The 25,916-nt window shown below is 42.8% G+C and overlaps 2 protein-coding genes and 1 pseudogene across 3 annotated transcripts; 2 read left to right on the forward strand and 1 right to left on the reverse strand.

Moving 5' to 3' along the window:
* Positions 1–4: 4 nt before the first annotated feature.
* si:ch211-230g15.5 (polyhomeotic-like protein 3) lies at positions 5–11,518 on the forward strand (the record flags this gene model as incomplete). The annotated part of the gene is given in 9 exon segments (XM_042510863.1): positions 5–98; positions 1,431–2,549; positions 2,880–3,271; positions 4,833–4,998; positions 5,722–5,833; positions 6,038–6,158; positions 8,249–8,329; positions 8,331–8,529; positions 10,695–11,518. Coding segments are annotated over 9 exon segments (2,439 nt in total), but the record flags the coding sequence as incomplete, so codon positions are not given.
* Positions 11,519–12,547: 1,029 nt separating this feature from the next.
* Positions 12,548–15,727, forward strand: LOC121960803 (annotated as a pseudogene).
* Positions 15,728–16,907: 1,180 nt separating this feature from the next.
* On the reverse strand, positions 16,908–25,841 carry LOC121960613 (probable cationic amino acid transporter). Of its 2 annotated transcripts, XM_042510400.1 has the most exons (10): positions 25,706–25,841; positions 23,474–23,522; positions 22,707–22,822; positions 21,882–22,207; positions 21,177–21,413; positions 20,838–21,055; positions 20,598–20,744; positions 19,854–20,062; positions 18,224–19,008; positions 16,908–18,124 (listed from the first exon to the last, which is right to left on the reverse strand). In XM_042510400.1, the coding sequence occupies exons 4-10, from the start codon at positions 22,180–22,182 to the stop codon at positions 17,760–17,762; spliced, it is 2,262 nt and encodes a 753-aa protein (XP_042366334.1). In that variant the 5' UTR covers positions 22,183–22,207; positions 22,707–22,822; positions 23,474–23,522; positions 25,706–25,841; the 3' UTR covers positions 16,908–17,759. The 2 variants fall into 2 exon arrangements, with proteins under 2 accessions (XP_042366334.1, XP_042366333.1); XM_042510399.1 differs by lacking the exon at positions 25,706–25,841 and having other exon boundaries at positions 23,474–23,977.
* Positions 25,842–25,916: the final 75 nt, after the last annotated feature.

A 25,916-nucleotide genomic window follows, 5' to 3' on the forward strand; every position in this document is an offset into this window, starting at 1 on the left:
CCCCCTCTTCCCCCCTCTTAGGCCGCGACCGCAGCCCAGCAGCACGGCAACGGAGACCTCGACCACGCCCAACCGCCACCTGTCCGTCCCTCCTCCAAGTAGGTCCCCAGAGTGAGACTGACTCTGGGTGTGATCATCACCGTTTATCATCGCTCCTGTTTTACTTCCTGGCTTTTCTAGTTCTTTTGAACCGAGAAACATTCTCATAAAAACAACCTCTGGGAAAAAAGCATGAAGCGACAGGCACGAATAACGTTACAGGACGAGATGCCAATGTGCTGAATCAGAGTTTCTCCCCTGCAGGTCTTTCACAGCAAGACACTGACAAACACAGCAAAGCAGAGAAATGTAAACAGACAGCGTAGGATCTTTTCCATAATGTTGTCCGACACATAAAATAACAATCTGAGCCTGTCAGCGACAAACACGCTTTTTGTGCACCTGAACTGTCAGTGCACAGTTCCTCTCGGGGATTATTTTACTGCCAGTTTAACCGCTGCCAGCTGCAGCACTCTCTCCAAATACTGACGCAGCGTCTAAAAACTGTCCTCTCTATTAGTCGCTCAGACACTAAACATTTTACAAACAGGGTCCAGCATGATAAAGGCCAAATCTGCCCACTGAGAGGGTGCTGTGTGGCAACAATAAAAATAAAAAGATTCACATTTGTTTTTGTACTTTTAGTGTCCACAAGGTGTCAGAGTGCATAAAACAGCATCAAAATAGAGCTTGTTTAAGAAAAAAAGTGCCAGCGGAGGATCCCCCACACCCCCGACAGAGGACACAGCTGAGACACTAATGTCCTAAAATCCTAGAAATATCCTGAAATTTTAGAAACGCCCTAAAATTCTGTAAATGTCTTAAAATCAAAGAAACATTGTAAAATCTGAAAAATGTCCTAAAATCCAAGAAACGTCCAAAAATTCTAGAAACGTCTTAAAACCCTAAAAAATGTCCTAAAATCCTAGAAGCGTCCTCAGGCCAGGCATTGTTAGTTTTTATATATTGTAACATTTGATCATTAGTATTAATGCAAGCAGCTTATATTATTTAATATTATTAAAAATAGCTAACTGACAAAGTTAATTTACTTATTTCATTTACTGTCAGGTAACTTAGTTTACTGTGTAATAGCCATCAGATAAATGTAGAGAGGTAAATGTAAAATATTTACCTCTGATAGCTGAAGAATAAAGTAAAAACAATTAAAATAAAATTAGAAATTAAAAAATTAAAAATTTCTATATAGAAATTAGGAATTAAAAGTTGAAAATTAAAAGTTGAAAATTAAAAAATTAAAAGTTGAAAATTTAAAATGAAAAGTTGAAAATTAAAAATAAAACAAAAATCCTTGAGTAAAACACTTTCTTTTTGACCACAGTGTGTCAGTGTTTCTTCACTGGTTGACTCTTTTTCTCTCCGTCTCTCAGCTCTGTACTCTCCGGTCCGAGCCGTCCCCCTCAGACCCAGACTTCACTCTCCAAACGGCCACAGAGCGGCGTCGCCACGGCAAACCTCAACCCTCCAACCGATCGCTGCCGCCCCCGCCGGCCAGGCCTCCCCCATCAGCAGACCGCTGGCCGGACTCAAGAGCTGCCCGTTAACTCAAGCCATGCTGGGGCCCGGCCAATCACAGCACGGCTCGTTACCCGCGACCAACGCCATGTCTGCCTCCTCGCACTTCGAGCGCTCGCCGTCTGCAGCCCGGCAGCTGCAAATCATCGCCCTCTCCTCGGGACGCCAGACGCAACCTTGCACGTACACCCACGCCGTGCAGCCTCCTGCCGTGGAGTCGCCCGAGCTGCCCGGCCAATCAAAGAGGACGTTGAGCGGCGAAGACGCGCTCCCTCCTCCTCTGAACCCTTCGCTGCCAAAAAACTCCTCCCCTCTGCCCTCGCCTCCGTCCCTCCTGAGCCCAGCGTCCCCTCCGAGTCAGGCCGGTCCTCAAACTCTGACGCAGAAAGGAGACGGGAAGGAGAGCGAGGAGCAGCGGGACAGAGGACGAGGGGGGAGACAGGGAGGCAGAGAGGAGGGGAGTAAGGACGGGAGGGGGGACAGAGACGACCAAAGAGAGAAAGTGAACGAGGAGAAACACAGACTCCCTCCTGAGAGGGAGCAGGAGGCGCAAACAGGCAGAGAGGAGGAGATGGAGGTGACAGAGGAGGGTCAGAGGGCAGACAGAGGCGAGGAGGAGAGGATGGAGGAGGAGGAGGAGGAAGGAGAGACCGCCATGGACCAGTCTGAGAGCCTGACCAGTCAGATTCTCCACCAGAACCAGAACACAGACCCTGTCCCCGCACCTGGCAAAGACTCCAGCCTGGAGCCCAAACCCGTCCTGGGTCTCATTCCAGCTCCAGCCCCACTCACTGTCCCAGTAACTGTCCCACTAACTGTCCCAGTAAGTGTCCCGGTAAGTGTCCCAGTCCCAGCTCCAGTCCCGGAGGTCTCTGTCCACAGTCAGAGGCTCCCAGAGTCTCAGCGGGAGCTGCAGCCGGTCGGCCAGGAGGACTTCTGTGAGAACATGTCGACGCAGTCTGACAACCAGTCAGGTAGCTTCACACACACACTCACTCTCACACACACACACACTCACTCACTCACACACACACACACACACACACACACACACACACACACACACCAGATTCCAGGGTTCCTTCATGACGAAATTTCAAAAACTTACACACAACTTTCAATTTCAATTTTACAATTTCTTGAATATTTCTCACCAACTTGCGTTTTTATTTATTTTTAATTTTAAAGATATTGCACATTAAGGAGACAAACACAAACTGCTGACAAAAACTTAGACGCAAAGTGTTGTGGACATCATGTGTGTATCTGACAAAATTAACCGGTCGCTGTGTTTCGTCCCCCAGCGTTGTCCAGCCTCTCCTCCCAGTCTCCCCCGTCCTCGCCCTTCATCACCCCCTCGGCAGAAAACCCTCCCCCGCTCCTCCCCGCTCAGACCGCCCTCCCCACCGACCTCAGCCTATCACAGACGGAGAAAGCCCACAACAAAACGCTTGGCGAGTCGCCGCAGCTGGCCGAGTCGCCGCAGCCGGCCGAGTCGCCGCAGCCGGCCGAGTCGCCGCAGCCGGCCGAGGCTGAAACGGAGCCGGAGCCCCTCGGCCAATCGGGAGACGAGTCGGAGAGCTTCGGCCAATCGCTGAGCAGCCCCTGGGAGCCGAGGGCGTGGCCTGAGGGCCGACAGGTTCTGACTCACCTGGTGGAGGGATTCGTCATCCAGGAGGGGCTCCAACCGTTTCCTGTACGGACACACACACACACACACACACACACACACACACACACACACACGGACTAAGAACACGCAGTATTTGTTTAACATCACAGTTTAAACCCGTAAATTCTACAGAAATTCTGAATTTATCTAAATTGAATTCAGACCTAAAATACTAATGTAGGCCTCCTTTTTTCATGTTTTCGGGTCATCCGTTCAGCCCACTCTCATTTACGGATATCTCAAAAAAAGCTTTGAGGGATTTTCTTTAAATCTGGCACAAACGTCCACTTGGACTTGAAAATTAAATGATCAGAATTTGGTGGTCAAAGGTTAAAAGTCAATGTCACAGTGACCATTTTATTCTAGTAAAAGTCGAAATAGCACAGAATGCATTGAGGTTTTATTTGTATTTTTAAATCTGGCACAAACGTCCACTTGGACTAAATGATGAAAAGTTAATAGTTTGTGGTCGAAATTCCAGGTCAGTGTGACCTTGTGTGTTGCATTCCTGTGAATGCAATACCTCTGGAAAGCCTTGAGGGAATTTTTTGGCACAAACGTCCTCCTGGGCTCATTGGTGAACTGCTCGGAATTTGGTGGTCAAAAGTCACTGTGACCTGAATGTGGTATCTCAAGAATGCATTGATGCAATTTCTTCAAATTTGGCACAAACGTATACTTGAACTTGACAGAAATGTGATGAGAATTTAATGATCAGTGGTCAGAAATCATGGTCACTGTGACCTAATTTGTTGCATTCCCATAAACGCAATCTCAAGAATGTATTGATGCAGTTTCTTTAAAATTTGGCACAAACATCGACCTGGATTCAAGGATAAACTGATGAGAATTTGATGGTCAAAGGTCAAGGTCACTGTGTCCATTGCACTCTTGTGAGCGTGATATCTCAAGAAGGCCTTGAGGGATTTTTTTTTTTATTTGGCACAAATGTCCACTTTGACTCAGGGATAAACTTATTTACTTATGATATGATAAAATTTTAGGGTCAAAGGACAATGATGCTGTTACCTTGCATTTGTTTCATTCTTGTGAACGTTATTGCTCAAAAATGCTGGGCATGTTTTTGTTTTGTTTTTTCAAATTTGGCACAAACGTCCACATGATCTCAATAATGAAGTGATTAGAATTTGGTGGTCAAAAGTCAAGTTCACTGTAACCTCGTCCATCTCATTCTCGTAAACATGATTTCTTAAGAATGCTTGAGGAAATTTGAATTAAAAATTTGGCACAAACGTCCACTTGGACTCCAGGATGAACTGTATATAATTTTCATAGTCCAAGGTCAAAAGTCACGGTCACTGTAACCTCATCTGTGGCACTCTTGTAAACAATGTATCTCAAGAACGCTTTGAAGGAATTTTTTCAAATTTGGCACAAACGTCTACTTGGACTCAAGGACAAAATGATTAGAATTTGATGGCAAGGTCATTGTGACCTGAAAAAAACATGTTTTTGGTCATTACTCAAAACTCAAAAACCTAAAATAACTTATAACACAGAATGGAAGAATCAGAATCATGTACAGCCAAAGGTTGTTGTGTTTACGTACCTTTTCGTCGTGCAGGTGAACCGCTCGTCGCTGCTGGTTCCAGAGCAGGTGACCAAACCAGAGGAAGTGAACGGGACCAATGGGAGCGTGGCGTTGCCTGTGATGGACACAAGTAAACAATCAGAGCACTCCACGGAGTCAGAGGGGGACGAGGGCGGAGACACCGATGACCCCGCCAACAGTAAGACTCTCATGAGCGATGTTTTAAACCGCACAGCCGTCATCCTGTTTCAGGGGTTTTCAGCTCTGAGAAACAAAAGATGACATGAAAACAACTTCATAATAAATAAATATGTTTTTCATAAATCCACAAAATGTTAAAAAGTCTTTAAAATCGAACCTAAAAACACCTGAATATCTGGCCTTTGCTGAGCTCCAGTGGTTAAACGTCTCACCTTGCTGCAGAGACGAACAGGTGTACTGTGGGAGCCGGTGACGGCACTGTAAGATCACAGGTGTACAGAGCACACCTGTGATCACACTCAACACTTTCAGGCCTGAAACAAGTTTAAACTGTTGACCAGAGAGGGCAGCAAAATTCAGCTTTTCAGCATTTTTTAGGTTAACCTTTAAAATTGACAATCCCAGTTTATCAGAGCCAAAAGGATCATCATCAAATTTATGGATATTTATTTATTTATGTATTTGTTTCCACAGTGTGTTTTAGACTTATTGTAGGAGCTGAGCAGGAAATTCACTACACTAAAATACACAATCTGGACTACATTTAGGAGATATGCGTGAACGCACACACAATTATCACAACATGAAGGATGAAAAGTAAAACAAACAGTTGGTAAGGGTTTAGACTTTTGCACCTGGTAACTTTGTGTATTTCTAGAAATAAATGTGCATCTTTAACGCCTCTGAAAGTCGCCCGTGTTTGTCCCTCTCTGTCTCTCAGGGTCGTCTCACAGGGACAGGACGGTGCTGCACTGCCAGTTTTGTGGGAAAAGAGGCCACGCGCACAACTTCATGCGGTCCAAACGCTTCTGCTCCACTTCCTGTGCACGCGGGTGAGACCAGCGGCTCAGACAGCGAGCAGCTGAAGCTGCGACCTTCAGACATTATTTCTGTTGTGCAGCGGTGTGTTTCTGTGACAGGATGTGGTGTGTGTGGCCTGTGCAGACACACACAGGTGTGATCTGCAGATATGAGTGTGAATCAAAGCAGCAGTGAGAGGAGACATCGACACCTCTGTCTTTTTGTGTCTCTGGCAGCTTCAACGTCCGTCTGACGAAGCGTCTGCGGGCTCTGAGTGCAGGCAGCCGGTCAGAGAGGCCCCGCCCCGCCCTGAACAGGGCCGAGTCCGTCCCCGGGAAGCCTCTGTTACTGAGACTGGTAGGGACGCTCAACTAACCGTCAGCCCGAAACACTTTAAAATCCCTCACTGCACTAACACCTGGAGTTTAAGTTTCGTTTTCTTTCAAAAACATGGAAAGCAATGAGCAACTCAATCAGACGTGACCCAAAAATTTGCAAGAATTTAGTTTAAAAAAAGCACACGAAAATACCTGAAAATAAGAAAAAAATAAAATGAGGGGAAAAAAACAAGACATGTTCAAATTAAGAGCCGAAAACTGAAAATATATATGTTTTTTCTGTGACATAATTTTAAATATATATCTGTAATAACCCAAAAACATGGGGAGAAGGCAACGAGCAACTTAACAAGACATGACCCAAAAATTAGCAAGACATTAGTAAAAAAAAGTCACAGGACCTGAAAATAAATAAATAAATACATAAGAGGGGAAAAAAACAAAAACAAGAAATGACTGAAACAAAGAGCTGAAAACTGGGGGGAAAAATAAATACAAAAATTAAATATAAAATATATCATTATAATATTTTTTTAAATATATATTTATCTTTTTTATTTTTTTTATTTCCCCCCTGTTTAAAAATTCTGTGTCAATAATGATAATAATATTAATGATCCAAATGAAGAGCTGAAAACTGAAAAAAATTCTGTCAGTCTTAACATTTTTGCCAATATTTTTGTTTTCAAAGAAATCAAGCCAATTTGCTCAGATATCAAGGGTTAAGATACAAAGCAGTCGCTCATTTTATCCGACAAAATATTTTAAAACACATAAATATTTAGTTTAAAATGATATCAGACAGACAGAAGCTGCAAATGCTCACATTAAAGAGGCTGGTATAAAGTTATTATAGACTTTAGAAACAATAATTGACTATAAAGAAGGACCTCAAAAATACTTTAAAAGCTAAAAAAACATATATAAAAAAAAACAAAACAAAAAAAACTAACAAGTTGACCTTCAGTAAATATTTTTAGGACAATTTGTTAAATTTTATATTGATTATTAATTTTAAAAAAATCCGTTTTATAACGCCAGCATTAATCCTGATCTCCATTTAAAGCCACAAAACGAGAAATTAAACAAAAAAATACTAAAAGTGTAGCAGTTAGCTTGTGAAGCAGCATTGTTTATGTGGATTTTAAAATGCTGACATGCAAACGTGTAAAAGTTTAGCATGTTGTCGTGTTTGTCTCGTGTTAACTTGTATCCCTGATGGTCAAACACTCACCTGTTGAGGAAAGTCGGCTGTAGAAAGTTTGCAGTTTGTCTTCGGCTCACATTAACTTCCTTTTTTTCAAAGTAAAAGCTCCCAAAACGTCCACAGAAAGTCCTCAAACGTCTCCTGCAGTTTAATCCACGTCTCTGCTGTCCACCTGCTCGCTCAGCTCGCTCCAAACTGTCTCAAATTCACCAAAACACACAAATCACATCTCAGGCCTCTCACACAGGCCTTCACAAGCAGCAGTGGCTTATGGGAAATGGAGTTTGGAGGGATGTTTTGAGGCCTTGCAGCCATTTTTTTTAAAACTTTATTTAACATGAGAAAAAACTATACAGAAAAAAATTAAGAAATAAATACACAAAGAAAAAAGATGGATATTACCAGCAATAGTGGAAATGATGCTGCAAAAAAATATAAATAAAAAATAAAATAAAATAGAGGTAGCATTATAATAAAAAATCAAACCATTTTGAGCAAATATCTCTATTTTAAGCTCGGATTTAATGTTTTTTGATTAACTATCAGTGTACCATTTAAATAATTTGGCTTAAATTCTTTAAAAAAACGTGAGGAAGCAGCTTATCAAGAAATGACTCAAAATTAGCACAAAATAAGTTTGAAATAGTTTTAAAAAAATATATATATTTTTTAAAAAAAGTTTTAAAAAATATATAAAATAGAATAAAACTTAATTTTAAAAACTCCCTCTCTCTCTCTTTAAATTGGATTTTTTTATCACCTTTACCTAATTTCTTGCCATCAGTTGCTCATCGCAGTGTTTAAATGCTCGTGAAAAAGAGCAGCTGTCGATCCAGGCGCCAGAGTTAAAGTTAAAGTGTCACCGATGACCTCACCTGTCGTCTCCTCTCGACCTCTTGCAGCCTCGCGACCTCTGGAGGCGAGAGAAGGAGGGGAAGGAGAAGGCAGCGCCCGCGGAGGAGGAGGAGGACATGGAGGGGAGGAGGGGAGGAGGAGGATGAAGATGGCGGGGAGGAGGATCCTGCTGTTGCCATGTCAGCCAGGATGGAGCGCAGGGCGGCGCGGAGAGCGAGGAGGGCGTCCGCACCGGCGCTGACCACCTCCACGCCCACAACCACGTTCAAACCGGCGCCGTCCCAGTGGAGTGTGGAGGAAGTAACTGCCTTCATTCACACGCTGCCAGGTAACCTCAGTGATGCTCAACATGTGGCCAGCGGGACAAATCTGGCCCCTGACAGGGTGCTCGGTGGCCCCCCAACCGTTTTACGGTGCCCCAAAAAAATAAAGTGACTGACACTGAATTGTTTCAGTACTTTTAGTCTCCATAAGACGTCAGAGTGCAAAAAAAAAGCATCAAAATAGAGAGCTTGAGCCAGAGGAGGATCCCCCACACCCCCGACAGAGGACTTACATAAGACACTAATGTCCTAAAATCTCAAGAAAAGTCGCAAAATTCAAGAAAATGCCCTGTGATCCTAGAAATGTCCAAAAATCCCAGAAACGTCTAAAAAACCTAAAAGTGTCCTAAAATCCAAAAAACATCCCAAAGTCCTAGAAATGTCTGAAAATCAGAGAAATGTCCTAAAATCCTACAAACGTTTAAAAATTCTAGATATACCCTAAAATTGTAGAAAAACTTTAAAATCGTTCTGAAATCTGAGAAAAGTCCTAAAATGGGTGTTAAATTCTAGAAATGTTTTAAAATCTAGAAACATCCTGAAATCCTTGAGAAGTCCTAAAAGTCTAGAAACTTCCTAAAACCCTTGACATGTTCTGAAATCTGAGAAATGTCCTAAAATCACCCTAAAATCCTAGAAATGTCCTAAAAGTCTAGAAATTTCCTAAAACCCCAGACATGCCCTAAAATGCAAGAAATGTCTGATAATCAGAGGAATGTCCTAAAATCCTACAAATGTTCAAAAATTCTAGATATACCCTAAAATTGTAGAAAAACCCTAAAATCCTAGAAAAGTGCTAAAATCGTTCTCAAATTCTAGAAATGTTTTAAAATCTAGAAACATCCTAAAATCCTTGAAAAGTCCGAAAAGTCTAGAAACTTCCTAAAACCCCAGACATCCCCGAAAATGAAGAAATGTCTAAAAATGAGAGAAATGTCCTAAAATCCTACAAAAGATCTAAAAACCCTGCAATCCTAGAAACGTTCTGAAATCCTGGAAAAGTCCTAAAATTGTTCTCAATCCTTGAAATGTTTTAAAATCTAGAAACATCCTAAAATCCTTGAAAAATCCCTAAAATGCCCTAAAATCCAAGAAATGTTGTAAAATCTGAGAAACATCCTGAAGTCCAAGAAACATGTATGGGGCTGTGATTGGCCGCTGGCCTCCTGTCATTTTTCATAAGTGTCCCCCAGACAAAGACAGTCGAGTGTCCCCCAGACAAAGACAGTCAAAAGTGTCCCCCAGACAAAGACAGTCAAAAGTGTCTCGGTCTGATGGATGCGTCTCAGTATAAATAAACGTGTAAATACTCACATGTGGAGCGACGCCGTGTGAACCGCAGCGTCGTCGGTTAAACGTGTCGGTTTGATTTATAGAGACGCTCGCAGCGTGTTAATGGTGAGCAGATGACGGAGGCTCGTTCGCAGCTTCAGCCAATTAAGTGTTTCGCAAAACGCAGAAATTAACCGCTGACTGAGGTGACGTGCAAAAACCACCCAGCTGTCAGCCTGAGTGACATCACCACCAAACATCTGGAAGAAAAACTCAAATCTGTCAATATCTGCACATTCGGACGCAAAGCTGATTAACCCTTTGAAATCTGGGCAAATCGGCTTTTTTTATTTCAAAAACATGGGAAGGAGGCGATAAGCACTTTAAGAAGAATTTACCAAGAAATTAAAAAAAAAAAACAACTAAAAATAGCATTAAAAAAACACAGAAAAATGAAAAATAAAATGACCTTTAAAAAAATTATAATAATTTTGTAAAAATAAATTTTAATATATAATTTTGATGAATTAGAAACATAGCTCTTTGAATGCTTTTTTTTCCTTGTTTTTTTGGCAGTTTTCTACTAATCTACTAATTTCTTGCAATTTATAAGACATTTCTTGCCGTGTTGCTCACTGCTTTTTTCTCTTTGCTTTTGCAAGAAATGACTGAAAAAAATAGCAAGAAATTGTACATGAAAGAAGAAAATTACTTGGAAAAATATTTTTTTAAAAAAAGAAAGAAAAATGACCTGGAAAATGTGATAAAAATGTTAAATAATAATTATAATAATAATAATTTCCTTTAAAGTTTTCCCTATCTTTTTAAAAATCGTTCTCTAAATCTACAAATTTTTTGCAATTTTAAAAGGTCATCTTACGTCATCTTTGTGTTTCAGGCTGCGGCGACGTGGCCGAGGCTTTCCGCCTGCAGGAGATCGACGGGCAGGCTCTGCTGCTGCTGACCGAGGACCACCTGATGACCAGCATGAACATCAAACTGGGACCGGCTCTTAAAATCTGCGCTCACATCAACGCACTGAAAAACCAATGAGAGAGAAAAAGAGAAAAATCAGACTGATGCCGAGGAAAAAAAAAGGGGCGTGAAAAGTGACTACAAAGATGCTGGAAAACAGGAATAGAAGACGTCCGAGGAGAAAAAAGACAGAGTTTTTTAACGACAAACAAAAGCTGACACCAAGGATGACAGAAAAAAGTCACAAAAAGAGATTTCATGGTAATTTATGAGATTATAAATCGAGGTGTGGCCTTAGGAGACAGGAACAGAAGCGTGAAGAGTCCAGAGGAAATTTCATCCGTTTTGGGCCCTCGGACTGTAGCAGGAGAGCGGGGGGATTTTTGTAACTTTGTGTACATTTTACATGCCGCTGGAGAGTGTACATTTGAGCTATTTCATGAAGGATTTTGAACATTTAATATATAAAATTTGTCTATTTAGTTTTTTTAGAACGTGACGTCAACGACAAATCTATCCAGTAGCTAACATAACCGGTGTGTGTAAAAAAAAAAAAAAAAAATAATACGTAGACTTTGTAAGTGATTAATGAAAGTTTAATGTTTTATATCACTATATTCTGGACAAAAACATGTCTGTGGATTAAAAAAAAAGGAGTCACTATCAGGGTAGAGACTGGTGTCTTTAATCGTCACATTTTTATGGTATCATGCTTGAAATTATTTAATAAATGAATAATTAATCAAAGCGGTTGTTTTATGTTATTGTTTGAAATGAGAAGGCGTTTTTACACCAGCAGGTGGCAGTGAAGCAGGTGAGCGATGCACTAAAATAAGCTGATCTTAAAAAACATGGAAACCAAGTATTTTTATATGTCTTAAAAAAGCTAGGGCGAAACTATATTCACTGCTATCTATGATAAGTAAATATTTAAATAATGTCCAAAATTATTAGATTTTAAGGACTTTTTCCAAGTTATTACCTTTATGATTTTTTTTTTACTTATTTTTGCATCATTTCTCTTTTTATTGCTGTATTTACTTAATTTAGTGAATTTGTTGCAACTTAAAAATGTCAAGTGAAATTAATTTGTTTTTTGGCAATTTTAGTAAACCAAGTTATTCTGACTCAACTTGATCAAGAGGATTTATTCAGTGATGAAAGCTGCCATTTCTGTTTACTTAATTAATTTTTTAGGAAAAATACAAATATGATTGACTAGTTTGCAAAGAGCAATATACAAATATATAGCACAGTAAACTTGGTTTACTGAAGTTGCTAAAACTTAAAAATATTGATTTGATTAAAGTTGTCATTTTTTGCCTCAACAACCTCGCAAAATTAAATAAACTTAAATGTACTTAACATGTAATTAACACTAAGATATGAAGTTAACATAAATTAAGACTAATAATGATAATTACTTTTTCAAGGGAATCGGTTTCCTGGATATTTTTTTAACATAAAATCAGTTTTTCAGGTTTTACAGTGTATATGAGGGGAAATCTGTGTTTTATAAAATAAACTGATTTGAATTCATGTCACAAAGTTCCTTCCGGAGATCCAAAACCTCAAATTTGTGCCAAATATTCCAGGTCAGTCTGTGTCTGATGCTTCTCTCCTGGATTTGTGTTTTTCTTACCGTCTCTCAGTATCTGGTTTGGGTTAGGAGCTCACATGCGCTCCGATTGGCTCAAAGTTTGGAGTGAGGGGTATGTGTTCACCACACCCTGTAATAAATCTTATTCGAGGCATTTTTCTGCGGATCAGCCCGGAGCGCGTTAACGGGACGCCGCAGGATTACTTTTTCATTTCTACTTTTTAACTCGGATTCTTATATGAAATATAATTTTTTTTAACAATATCGTAATTGTTGCAAGTGAGGACTGCGGAGATCTTTCGGAAGACTACACTTTTCATCTTTTATAAATAAAATTGAACAATAAACACGACTTTTTAAAAAAATCAAATCATACAAGTGAAAACAGAAAAAGAAAAATATTAAAACTGTAAACTGTAATCCCACTTAAAAAAAAAAGTGATTTTTTTCCGCGCGTAAATACGCACGGCTCCATGGCGCTCATGTGCAGGCAGGTCACCGGCAGCGCGGCCAGCTGTGCGGGCTGGGTCGGGATCATCGTCGCCACGGCCACTAACGACTGGGTCCGGACCTGCGACTACACCGTGGCCACCTGCGTCCGCATGGACGAGCTGGGCTCCCGGGGCCTGTGGGCGGAGTGCGTCATCTCTCCGGCGCTGTATCACTGCGTGGCCCTCAACCAGATCCTCACCCTGCCCGGTAAGAGAGCGAGACACAGACAGAAGCGTGACCGGGGGATAAAATATTATTTTCACATTCATAAATGACTGTATTACTTAAAAAAATAAAATAAAAATAAATTAGGAAAACATATCTTCAGGGGGAAATACATGTATTGCTAATTATGATATACATATTTTAAATTATGTTGCAGAATTATAATTTTAAGCACTTTCCCTGGGCTTCTTATTTGTAATGTTTTCTTTTCTTTTTTTTTTTTTTTTTTTTTAGAAAATCTGGTTTTATTTTCATTTTAATTGTATGTTTTGGATTATGTCTTCTTTGGTTGCTCATTGCCATGTTTCTGAAAGAAATCGAGGCATTTTGTTAAAGTTTCAAAGAGTTTAAATGTAAGATATGGCCCCACAACTAACAGAAAATTAGTAAAAAAAAAAAAAAAAAAATTTAGAAGAAAAAATTGAATTAAAAATAAAAATAAGTAAATTAACTAAAAATAAGCAAATAATTTACTTAAAAAATAAAAACAAACAAGAAAATGACCTGAAAAAAATGATTACTAACACACATGTATATATTTTTGTTATGTAACTTTACATATACAGTTATAAATATCGTTGTCTGGACAATATCCCCTTTTTTGATAATTTACTGATACTCACCCCCCTCTTTGAAAATCCATTTACAGGTTAATTTTTAAAAACTAATTTTTTACAATACCAGGTCGGTTATTACCAAAAAATTTCAATCTAACACACGTTTCAGTTATAAAGAAAACACACACACACACACACTGTCTCTCTCTCTTTCAGCTTACGTGCAGGTGTCTCGTGCCCTGATGATCTGCGCATGTCTGCTGGGGCTCCCCGCCATGCTGCTCGTGCTCATGTCGATGCCGTGCGTGCGGCTGCAGAACGACAACTCCGCCATCAAACAGCGCCGCGCCCGCGTGGGAGGCGTCCTCTTCATCCTCATGGGTGAGAGGAGACCCCCCCCCCCCCCCACACACACACACACACACACACACACAAATACAAAAAGACATGGCATATAACATATTCAATCAATTATAGTTTATGCAAGTCCTGTCTTTTGGACCCATTGATGCTGTGCTTCAGAAATACAGATTTAATTAATTTAATTCAAATACAGAATTTCAGGCGATTCAGAAAAAACATGTTTTGCAAAACTGCAGTGGAAACACTTTTTAGTCTTTTCTAGGTCACATGATGCTGTGTCTATGTGCTCGTCAGTAGGAACTGGCTCCCTCATGATGCAGCAGGAGCTACAAGAGCTGTTATTGCATCACATAACTCTGAGAAAGTTTTAAATCCACAATTCCTCTGTGAAATCGTGGACTACATCTCCCAGAAAACCCTCATACATGGCCGCTCCCACGTATAAGGGGGCTCGCCTTTCCATCACGGTTCCATAACACACCTATGTGGCCTTGGATTTGGAAATAATGACGGCTAGTTTGGTGGCTGCAATAGAAATAAAGCTGCTAATGTTTTGAACATCCATCGCCATGGTTACTGGGATGTTATCAGTTTTGCCAAATCTGTACTGGAAACCTGCCTTGTGACAGATTGAAACTTTAGTACAAAGTGCTAAACAGCACGCTCACTGTCTGTTTTTGCTTGCGAGACTGTTTCTCTTGACGTGCCGCAGCTGAGATGCGCCTGAGCAGCACCGCTCCTGCAGGCAGCAGGTCCTGGGTGTGATTTTAGGATGTTGAGTATTCGGGTCTTTCCCAGCTGTTGCAGCAGGGAGGATGGGTGCAAAGGAGGGTCAGGGTCTGTCAGACTGGGCCTCATCCTGACCGGGTTCCTCTGCCAGACCGGCGTCCTTCCTGTGAGACATGACAGGTACTTTCCCGCAGCAGCCTCAGGGACGGACAGCCACATGGACACCAAACAGAAACTGCTTTAGACAGTGAATCCAGATAAAACTTCAGGCCAAAGAAAGTTTACGTGACGTCTCTTCTATAACGTGTCTGTCTTCATAAATGTCTTCCCGTCTCTTCCAGCTGTGTGTGGCATCATATCGACCGTCTGGTTCCCCATCGGCGCTCACCAAGCGGAGGGTCTCATGTCGTTCGGCTTCTCTCTGTACGCCGGCTGGGTGGGCTCCGCTCTCTGTCTCCTGGGCGGCGTCATCATCTTGTGTTGCCACGGCGCCGACCCCGGCACCCCGCGAAGAGACAACAGCTTCTACTACTCCAGGCAGGGGGGCACCGCCACGCCGCTCGACCCCCCGCCAACCACGCCAAGAGCGCACGGGTGTGAGGAGGACGGAGCCCGTGTTTTATGTGCAGTTTTTACATTTAGCTTAATCTCATAGGTGGAGTTTTTGTCTTTTAGCAAAAGTTGTTTTTTTATATGTTGATGAGCTTCTGCTTTTTTAGAACTTTAGACTTTAAGACGACGAGAGAAACGTTTTTTGCTTTAAGTTATCATTACAAAGTAAGTTTTGATCGCACAATAATGACTTCAGAATAACGACAACATCTGATTGGTGCCCTTTAAGGCTCGCTTTCACTACGCAGCTGAAACCAACTCAACCAGCTACCAGCCCAAGCTGGTTTGAGATGGTCCTGACACAGTTCTTGCTGGTCTTTGATGGTTTGAGATGGTCCTGACACAGTTCTTGCTGGTCTTTGATGGTTTGAGATGGTCCTGACACCGTTCTTGCTGGTCTTTGATGGTTTGAGATGGTCCTGACACCGTTCTTGCTGGTCTTTGATGGTTTGACAGCTGGTGTGACCGGCCTGTTTAGCTGCACACGTTTATCTTCATGCATAACAAAAGACAGAAATTGAACTGATTTATGTACTTTTGCTTTTCATTCTCATCCCTTGCGTCTCCTGTTATTTCCAGACCCGAAACACCGATTTGTCTTCAACTTTACAGGAACTTCAACGGATAAACCAGTTAGTGACCATCACAAGCTGAAATGACCAGATAAACCATCAGAAATGATGTGAAAACAAACCTTAAACTCATCAACCAGCTGTTGTTCTCAGCAGGGAAAAACCTGTTTCAAGCAAGTTTCATAGCAAAAACACATTTCCAAAATATCACCTGAAGTCAAGAGAATTAAAGTTTTGAGCAAAGACTAAAATAATCTGCTCTCATTTAATCCTAGATAGTTTAATGTACCATAACTGTATAACCTTTTGCAATTTTAAGCTTGACGTGTAATATATCCAATATGTTTCAACTGTATTGTCAGATTTTTGGCTGGTACTTCAAAGAATAAAAGTTTTTCAATAATTAGTCTCAGAGTCTCAGAATGAATAATTTCACTCAAAATGAGACATTTATTCACTAACACGATTTGCAGCTGCAGACACTAAAAAGAGCTAAAAGTCTTTCACTGTAAACACCGTTCACACCAACGAGAAAAAACAACACCAACACAACTTTCAGCGCTTCAGAGAGCCGCCGTAGAGACGACCGGAGCCGCCGTAGAGACGACCGGAGCCGCCGTACAGACGACCGGAGCCGCCGTAGAGACGACCAGAGCCGCCGTAGAGACGACCACAGGAAGCAGAGATAAAAAACATCATTTAAATTCTCATTTACCTGCAGATTTATGTTGGAAAACTGACTTTTTGTTACCCAAACAGAGAGATTTCCAAATGGATCCATCACACAACGCTCCAGGAGGGCTTGTTCAAAAGTTAGGGTGGGTGTTTTGATCACATTTTTTGTTTAACCTGATTAACCCTTTAATTCCTGAGCAAATTGGCTGTCTTGGGAAGAACAGAGTGAGAAACTTCAGAAGAAATGACCCAAATATGAGCACAGAATTAGTAAAAAAAATAATACAAAAGTACAAAGAAACTTACCTGAAAGTTATCAGGAAAAAAAAAGCAAAAAAAAGTTAAAATTACCCAAAAAATGCTTAATAATAACTTTGCAAATCTAATCTCTAATCTCAAATTTCTTGCAGTTTGTGGGACAAACCAAACCAATTTGTTTCAAAGGTTTGAATGCCTGCGGAAGGCATCTGATTGCAGTACAAGGTCCAGGTTTTAAAGGGTTAATATTGATCTTTAAGCAATCTGTCTGTAAGAAGATATTCACGTCAAAAACACTATCGGAGGTCTGTTATTTCATGGACCCATAAGACGATGAAATCAGATCCAAGAAATCCATTTGGAGGAGTAGATCTGTTCATTAAAGAGCTGATCGAGGTGTGCGATACTCTAACGGAAGGATTTTCCAACTTTTTGCAGGTAGAAAGCGTTTAAAGTCGGTCTGAACGCAGCATAATTGTGCCATGGATTTGTGGGTAACCACTGATTTAAAGCGCAGTGTTTAAAACTTTAGAGGAAGATGAGGAGCACTAGATCTTCGCTTTTTTGGAGGGAAGGTTTACGCTGTTTTTTACGCTGAAGGCTGAAGGTAAAAACCAGGACGGATGCTGGAGGAGATTCACCGTTACAATAAAGACACGAAAATCAGCTGAAGCTCTTGCAGCTGCGGCAGCTTTGACGCGGTGAGACATCTGTGATGGGAGGCGTCCATCGTGTCCTCGTGTACCTCCTCCTCTGATATCCGGACCGGGTTTACACGGAGCGGACAGATGAGGAATTCAGCGGAAAATATTGAAATAAAATCCTGCGGTGTGATTTTGGATCTCGTTTAGACGGCACTTCCAAAGTTTTGTTCGGTGGATGATAATTTCGGAAGCATCCTCCGCTCAGTCGTCCTCTTCACCTGCATCAAAGCCATGATTGGTCCTTCCTCTGCCTCTGCTCGCAGACTGGCCTCCCGGTCCAGACTGGTATCCGTACTGGTCACCATCGTCCTCGTACTGGCTCTGATGCGGCTCTCCATCACGCTGATACTCCCGCTGCTGATGGTATCCCCTCTCCTCCGGGGCGGACCAGCCCTGGTACGGCCTGTCGTCCTTCTCCTCGGGGTAAAGGCTGTCGTCGGGGGAGAAGGTGTCGTCGTCGAGGTGGTCATCGTAGCGCTGGTAGGAGCTGGCGTGCGCCTGCTGCTCCCGGGCGTCCAGCTCCAGCGTGCTGTGCCACACTCCGTAACAACCGTAGATCAACAAACCTGCGGATGGACGAACGTGACGGTTAAACACGAAACATCAGTGATCAGTCATGAGTTATGACGTTAGAAAATGGACAGAACTTTTTTTACTGCACTCACCGACGAGGCACCACACGGTGAACCTGGCCCAGGTGAGGGACGACAGTTTAAGCATGAGGTAGCTGTTGACCAATATGGCCGCCGCGGGGACAAAGGGCACGCAGGGCGCCATGTAGGGCAGCTTCCTCCCGCTCTCTGGCTGCTGTAGGATCATGATTAAAAGCTTCGCCAAGGAGCCCGCCATCAGCGTGGCCATGAGGCCTGAAAACACGGCCCCGGCGCCGCTTCCCTGCTCCACGCCGAACAAAACCGTGGACCAGAGGAAGAAGGACGTGAAGAAGAAGAGGAGGGTGCACCGGGTCACGATACGGCCGGTGGCGGGGGTGGGCCGGGCCGACGCTTCGGGCATTCCCAGCCGCAGCCGCAGGGTGTAGTAATGACCTCCCAGAAGCCTTTTCAGCAGTGAGGCGGGGCCTGTGTGGAACTCAGAGTCGCCCCCCTCGCCCTCAGCCCCGCCCGCGTGGTAAGACGCTGATCCGTCGCCATCTGGGTCTCCGATTAGCATCTGGTCGTCTTTGGTGGGAACGGCGACGTCGTCCTGGAGCTTCAGGCCGGGCACGTCCTCCTCAGCGTCGTACTGGTGCGCGTCGGTCTGGTCGTCCGGCTGGTAGCGCAGTAAGAGCACGCACACGCTGACCAGAGTGTACGCCAGCAGCGTGCCGATGGACATCATCTCGATCAGGTCCCGAAGGCTCACCAGCAGAGCCAGGAGGGCCGCGAAGCTCCCCGACACCACGCACGCCACCGTGGGAGTGTGTGTGACCGCAGACACGTGAGACAAAAACCTGCAGAAGCAAGAGGAAAAATCATCCGACGTCCTGCAACACCGCTCTGATCACGCAGGAGCAAATTCAGGATTATTTATTGACTATTTATTGATCTTTGAACTTTCAAACCCTGTTTTTACTTTTCCATTTCTATCCCTGTCGTGTTTTTTACCTACCACGTTTTTACTGATTGGTGTTTTTTTTTTCTCTTGCTTTTATTACTATTTTTATTGACTCATGGTTCACTCTTATTTTTATCTGGCTTTTATTTGTGTTTGTTATTATTATTTATTTGCTGTTGATGGTGAGCGTGAAAAGGAGTCCAACTCACCCGCTGTGGACGAAATCTACCTACGTAAAGTTACCTTACCCTTACCTTTACCTTACCCTTAACCTTACATTACCCTTACCTTTACCTTTCCATAACCCTTACCTTTACTATACCCTTACCTTACCTTACCCTTACCTTTACATTACCCTTACCATACCTTAACCTTACACTTAGCTTTACCTTAACCTTACCTTTACCTTTACCTTTACCTTACCCATACCTTTACCTTACCCTTACCTTACCGTAACCTTACCTTTACCTTACCCTTACCTATCTGACCTTTAGCTTACCTTACCCGACTGTAAGCTCCATTTGTTAGCTTTACCTTGCCTTAACCTTACTATACCTTACTTTACCTTACTTTATCTTAACCTTACCTTACCTTACTCTTACCTTACCTAACCTAACTGACCTTTACCTTACCTTACCTTACCTTAACCTTACTATACCTTACTTTACCTTACCTTATTTTAACCTTACTTTACCTTTACCTTTACCTTACCTTACTTTACCCACATTTGTGCCTTCTCACCTGAACAGCAGGCCATCCCGGGACATGGCGTAGATGACTCTGGGCATCGGGAACAAGGAGCCCAGCAGAGAGACGGTGAGTCCGGCGATGGAGCCGACTGCCACGGTGTATTTCCCCCACAGGAAGCCGTGCACCGCGAACATCTCCATGAGAGGAGCCGAGCCATCGATCAGGTTGTAGGGAACCATCAGAGTCAGGATCACACTCACCTGCACACAGGAAAGGGTTAACAACTTCAGAGATCATCGATTAAAGGGCCTGTTTTCACCCTGAGATCTTTTTTCACCATCCACAGTCAATGCAAAAAATTTCAATTATTGTGTTAGTCCGACTAAACCTGGACTTTAAAAATACATAATCTTTTATATAAAACTGTAAATGTCTGACGCTGCGTTTGCTTGATTGACAGGTCGACCCTCCAATGACAGTTCAGCCCTGGCTCCATTCTTTCATTTTCTGGCTCCAAGCTTCAAAATAACTTCAGAAACTGAAACTATTCGTGCTTTTTTACGTGACATAAAGGGGGCACGCCACATTTTCATCAGAAAAGTCACATTTGACTGCTGAAAATGGCAAACAATTCCTATTAAGTAGCAGCTTCGATGCAAGAATGTGGAAGACAGTTGTGGGCTGCAAAAAAATTTGTTGACGTGTTTTAGTAGAGGCGCGACAGAAAGCAAAAAACGCAACTGTTGCCAGAGATTTTGTGGCTTCTTTCCAAAGTACATGAAACGGCGTACTGACCGACACGTATGCAGTGAGGCAGGTGACCAGTGAGGCGGTGATGGCGTACGGGATGGAGGTGTTTGGGTTCTTCGCCTCCTCTCCCGTCGTCGCGATGATGTCGAAGCCGATGAAAGCGTAGAAGCAAGTCGCAGCACCCTGCATCACCTGATCAGCAACGAGAGATCATTTTTTACTTTTACGGTCGGTTTTATTGATTTAAAGAAGCGACTAAAACACCAGAGCGGTTGAGGATCTCACCCCCGACCAGCCGTAGGGCAGGAACTGGCCGCCCTCCCAGTTGCTGGCGGACAGGAAGAAGAGTCCGGCGATGATCATGAAGACCCAGACCACCAGGTTGACCACGTTGAGGACATTGTTGAAGCCAACGGAGTTGCGCACACCGAGAGCGATGATGACTGTGACCAGCAGGGCGATGAACAGGGCCAGCAGGTCCGGGTACGTGTCCTCACCTTTACCTGAGACACGCAGACAAACAGCGGCAATTATTGGCTTCAGCATCAGCTTTAAAGCCCCTTCTGTCCGTCCACGAAAATGTCCCCACTCTTTGACGGCAATAGAATTTCTGTTCATACTGACCGAGTCCTCGCAGCGTGCCCAGGTGCGTCATCATGTAGTTGCTGATGCTGTGATTGGCCAGAGAGTCGAACATGCTGCTGAGGGCCGACGCCCCCGCCGCCGTGCCGATCAGGTACTCCAGGATCAGATTCCAGCCGATGAAAAACGCCACAAACTCCCCGACTGTCACGTAGCTGTAGGTGTAGGCCGAGCCGGTCGTCTTCGGGACCCGGACACCGAACTCTGCGTAACACACACCTGAAGACAAAAATACACACAGGACAGTGAGACAACAGACGTCTTTTAGGATGACAATAGAAGAGGGAGCCTCAACTTGATTTCTTTGGGGACCAATTTTGCAAAATGACAGAACTGCAGTGGCCGGTGGCAGCAGCCCCATACATGTTTCGAACATTTTAGGACGATTTGGGGATTTTAGGACGTTTCTTGAATTTCAGAACGTTCCTCAGATTTTGGGACATTTCTCAGATTTCTCAATATTTTTTGGACTTTGCACATTTCTGTGGCTTTGGGGGGCCACCAGGCACCCTGTCAGGGCCCAGAATGGTCCCGCAGACTGTAAGCTGAGTATTACTGCAGTAGAGTGTCCAAAAACTCACACACTGTCGTATAGTTCAACTCAAACAAGCATCAAACCTGGATAAATCCGCTGCTAAAAATAGTCCCTTAAACAATGCTCTGTTGTGTCACTTCCTGTTGTCTCACCTGACAGTATGGACGCCAATGCTGCGATAATGAAAGACAGGATGACTCCTGGTCCAGCCATTGCCTTGGCGACCAAACCGGCGACCACGTACATCCCCGTGCCGACGCAGCTGCCCACTCCGAGCGACACCAGGTCCACGGTGGTCAGGACTTTGGCGAGCCCGACCGCCGCCCCCTCCCCGAGCTCGGTGAGGTCGTCGGTGCTGTGAGCCATGGAGCCCACGGGTTTGGTCCGCAGCAGGCGGGAGTACATGCTGTACCAGGCGTCGCCCAGAGACAGCCGGCTCAGCCACGCCGCCATCGCCGCACCTGTTGAATAAGGAGGACTGAAACCGACAAAATCAAAAAGAAATAAATGAAAATGCAAAAAAACAGCAATATTTGTAATTATCCATTTTATTTATCAATTTATTTGAGCGATTCGATTTATTAATTTGTCAACCAATAGGTGAAAAGTTGACGCCGCCATTGCACACAGACCAGCTGCCCTCATTCGCCTAATGAGGTGGGAATGTGGGTGCAAAAGAGAAAAGGTAAATATGTTTAAGGACTAAATGGAGGGGGAGGCAAATGGGGAAAATAATATATAAATAAATGCATAAATAATTATACAAATAAACACATTTAAAAATGAATAAATTAATGTGGAAAATGGAAAATAAAATGGTAAATTAAATAAATAGAGTCGAAAATAATTCATAGATAAATAAGCAAATAAATATGAAAATGATAATATTGATTAAAAAATAGGACAGTAAATACATTTTGCCATTTTTATTCATTTATTTTAGATTTTGTCGGTTTCAGTCCTCCATAGTTAATCACCTGTTGATGTGTTTTTGACTCTTAACTTCTCTCTGTGACTCCCTCGATCATCCTCTCATCATCGCTCTCCTCATCCTTTACGTTTGAGCCACAGATCCAGACGGAGGACACGGACTCTGTGGAAAAAAGTATTCAGATAAGTAACTAAAGTAAAAGTAATCAATGATACAATAAAAAAAATTCTATACACACAACTATACAAACGGTTTTCAGCTGTGATTTTACTTATTTTTGTGTCCTCAGTAGAACAAATTATTATGATTTTTAACTGCTTCAACTGACTGACTTCGATTTGGTTCTGAGGTGGAAACTTCCTAAAATAAAACAAATAAAACTGAAACTATCAGCTCGAAATCCTAAGAGGTAAAAGGAAAATGATGTTTTCGTATAATTTGGGAAAACTGATTCTATAATGCCATATTTTAGAAAACGTGACAATCCTTCGATAAATAAACAATGAAATGATAAAAAGGTCAATATATTTTATCTGTGCAGGTGAGATGTGAGGCAGCAGGTGATGATCACCGTCACTCACTCGAGCGAGACTCCCGCTCTGAAACATTCATGAAGAACGAGGATCCACTTTCACGACCGAAAGACACGACTTTAGGAGCTAAAACTGAACCGCAGACAGACTTTACAAACCTGAACTCAACGCCTGATCAACAGGTTCAAGAGACTCAAACACACAGACGGTTTCTGGCTATTAGGCTGATAAAACATGCAGGTAAAAGAAAAGCACCTGAGCAGACAGGTGAGACACTCACTGGCTGTGTGTTTTCCTGAAGAAGGTCTGAGTCCTCGTCCTCTGCAGACCTGCAGGGAGACAGAGACGACAGGAGACGACAGGAGACGAGAGGAGACGACAGCGTTAATGCTGCAGAGCTGACACCATGTGATCAGGCTGATTCATTATTCAGCACCTGAGACTGGACAGGTGTGTGTGTGTGTGTGTGTGTGTGTGTGTGTGTGTGTGTGTGTGTGTGTGTGTGTGTGTCATCATTCATTCATAGGACGGAGGATATAATAGCTGCTGTGAGTTAAGTTTGTGCTGCAGCTGCCACAGGTGACGTTTCTTTACTCTTTGTATGCAGAGCTGAGAACTGACCAGGTGTGTGTGTGTGTGTGTGTGTGTGTGTGTGTGTGTGTGTGTGTATGCGTGCATGTGTGTGCGTGTGTGTCATGGAAAGTTATCTCAGATTTCCACATTTCTAGCTGCAGGAGCAGTTTTCAGTCATGAATCTTAATAATCAGCCTATAAAAGCTGATAAATAAAACGCGTGGATAGGGTTCCAGTGTCGGGGTGTGAGTCAGCAGTTTACTCTTTTTGGGGGCAAACAGGCCACGGCCTTCGAAAACACAAAAGAGCAAAAAGCAAATCAAGAAAACATCATCAGTTTTGTGACACCTGCACAGCATTTGCACTGTGAACATTAACATTAAGAAAACACACAAATATGACAACACAGTAAGAAAACATGCTACATTACACACACACTGTATGATGTGTGGCTGTGCGTGTTGTATTGTTGTCTGCAGGTGTAATCGGATACACAGAGTCCGATTACAGCCGCAGACCTGCAACATGCCGGCCCAAAACAGCCGAAACGAGACACTCAGCTGCTCCCTGCAGACGCTGCTCTGCAGGAGGGTTTGAGGGGGAAAACAGTGAACCCACCCCGAGTCTCAGCTCACTCTGAGCGTGTTTTTTGGCGTCAGCAGCAAACGTGAGCAGCGTCATGTGACTGCCAGATTCAGAGGAGCTTTGATGGTGGTAATAATCAGATCCAGATCCTGGAATTGTCTCGAAATCGTAGAAACGTTCTAAAATGCTAGAAATGCCCTAAAATTTTGAAAACATCCTTAAATCCTATAGACATCCTCAAATCCTAGCAACGCCTAAAATCCTTGAAACATCCTAAAATCCTCGAAACACATTTGGGGCCGCTGCGTCTGGCCCCTGGCCTCCAGTCATTTAGCAGAAGTGGCCCCTGGTCAAAGCCAGTTGAGTCCCCTGCACATTTTCAAATGAAACCTCCCAACATCGTCTACTCATGGACGAGAGGCTGGTTCCCATGACAACCTGAGATGTAAACATCAGAGACACCTCACGGGAACTCGTGTTTTTTTGTGGTTCTGACGACCTAAAGTGAAAAATACCGACGCCGTGATTCGGAAAATACCTAAATACACAATACCAGTAAGTAAGATGTGGGGACTTTTATCTTAGTCTTCATATTTTCTCCTAATTTAACGATCGGACCTCCGTGTTTTTTAATGTTTAAATCTAACAGTCAAACGTTCAGCGTCAACGTGTTAGAAAAAACCCAAATCTCTCCGTGAGTCTGTACAAAAGGTCTGAGACGCTACCAGCCGCTGAAGGTGGACGCATTCCTGAGGATACGTGCTTTATACGAGACAGATGAGCACACGGGAGTGAATCCAGACACACACACACACACACACACACACACACACACACACACACACACACACTCAGAAGCAGCAGCAGCAAAACATCCTTTTCTGTTTAAGGGAATAAAGGTTTTCGCTGGCGGCCTGCGGCGTCATACAGGAGAGAAGATGGACAGACTCAACTTTATAAAGCAGAAAAACGAGCGTCTGCCTGTTAACCCTTTGAACCCGGATCGACATCAGTTTTCTTGTGCTGCGTTCAGACGGCTTTCACACACATTTAAACCTTACAAACTTGTTTTTAACACTTTTAATGCAAACGTTAATACGAAATTACCTTCAAATTAATCTGTCATAACAGCTTTTAATGCAATAATGTCTTTTAACACCCCACAAACGTAATACGCAAATTACCTTCAAATGTACCACAAAAGACATCTGTATAAAGGTCAACAGATCATCAGTCTGGCTGATTATTGGGGCTGATATTTGGTACTTTAAATATTCTTTATTACCTTTGTGGTTTATTACGTTTGCGGATGTTAAACTTGTTTAATATGTTTGATTTTACACATCAAACTTACGTCATAAAGAGCGCTGCTCTGCCTGAGATAACAGCTGTTTGTCTTTTGGAGATTTCCAAAATTTGAAGAATAATCTGCCAAAGAATGACACTTTAGAAACAGAACTATGGATGCAGTGTTTTTGACCCACACTTTAAAGGACTTAATGTCAGATTTAAGTCCAGATTACTTTAAACTTTATCTTATGTGACATATCTGGTACCTCGATGCA

The sequence above is a fragment of the Plectropomus leopardus genome, chromosome 21, assembly GCF_008729295.1.
Source record: "Plectropomus leopardus isolate mb chromosome 21, YSFRI_Pleo_2.0, whole genome shotgun sequence".
Lineage (NCBI taxonomy): Eukaryota > Metazoa > Chordata > Actinopteri > Perciformes > Serranidae > Plectropomus > Plectropomus leopardus.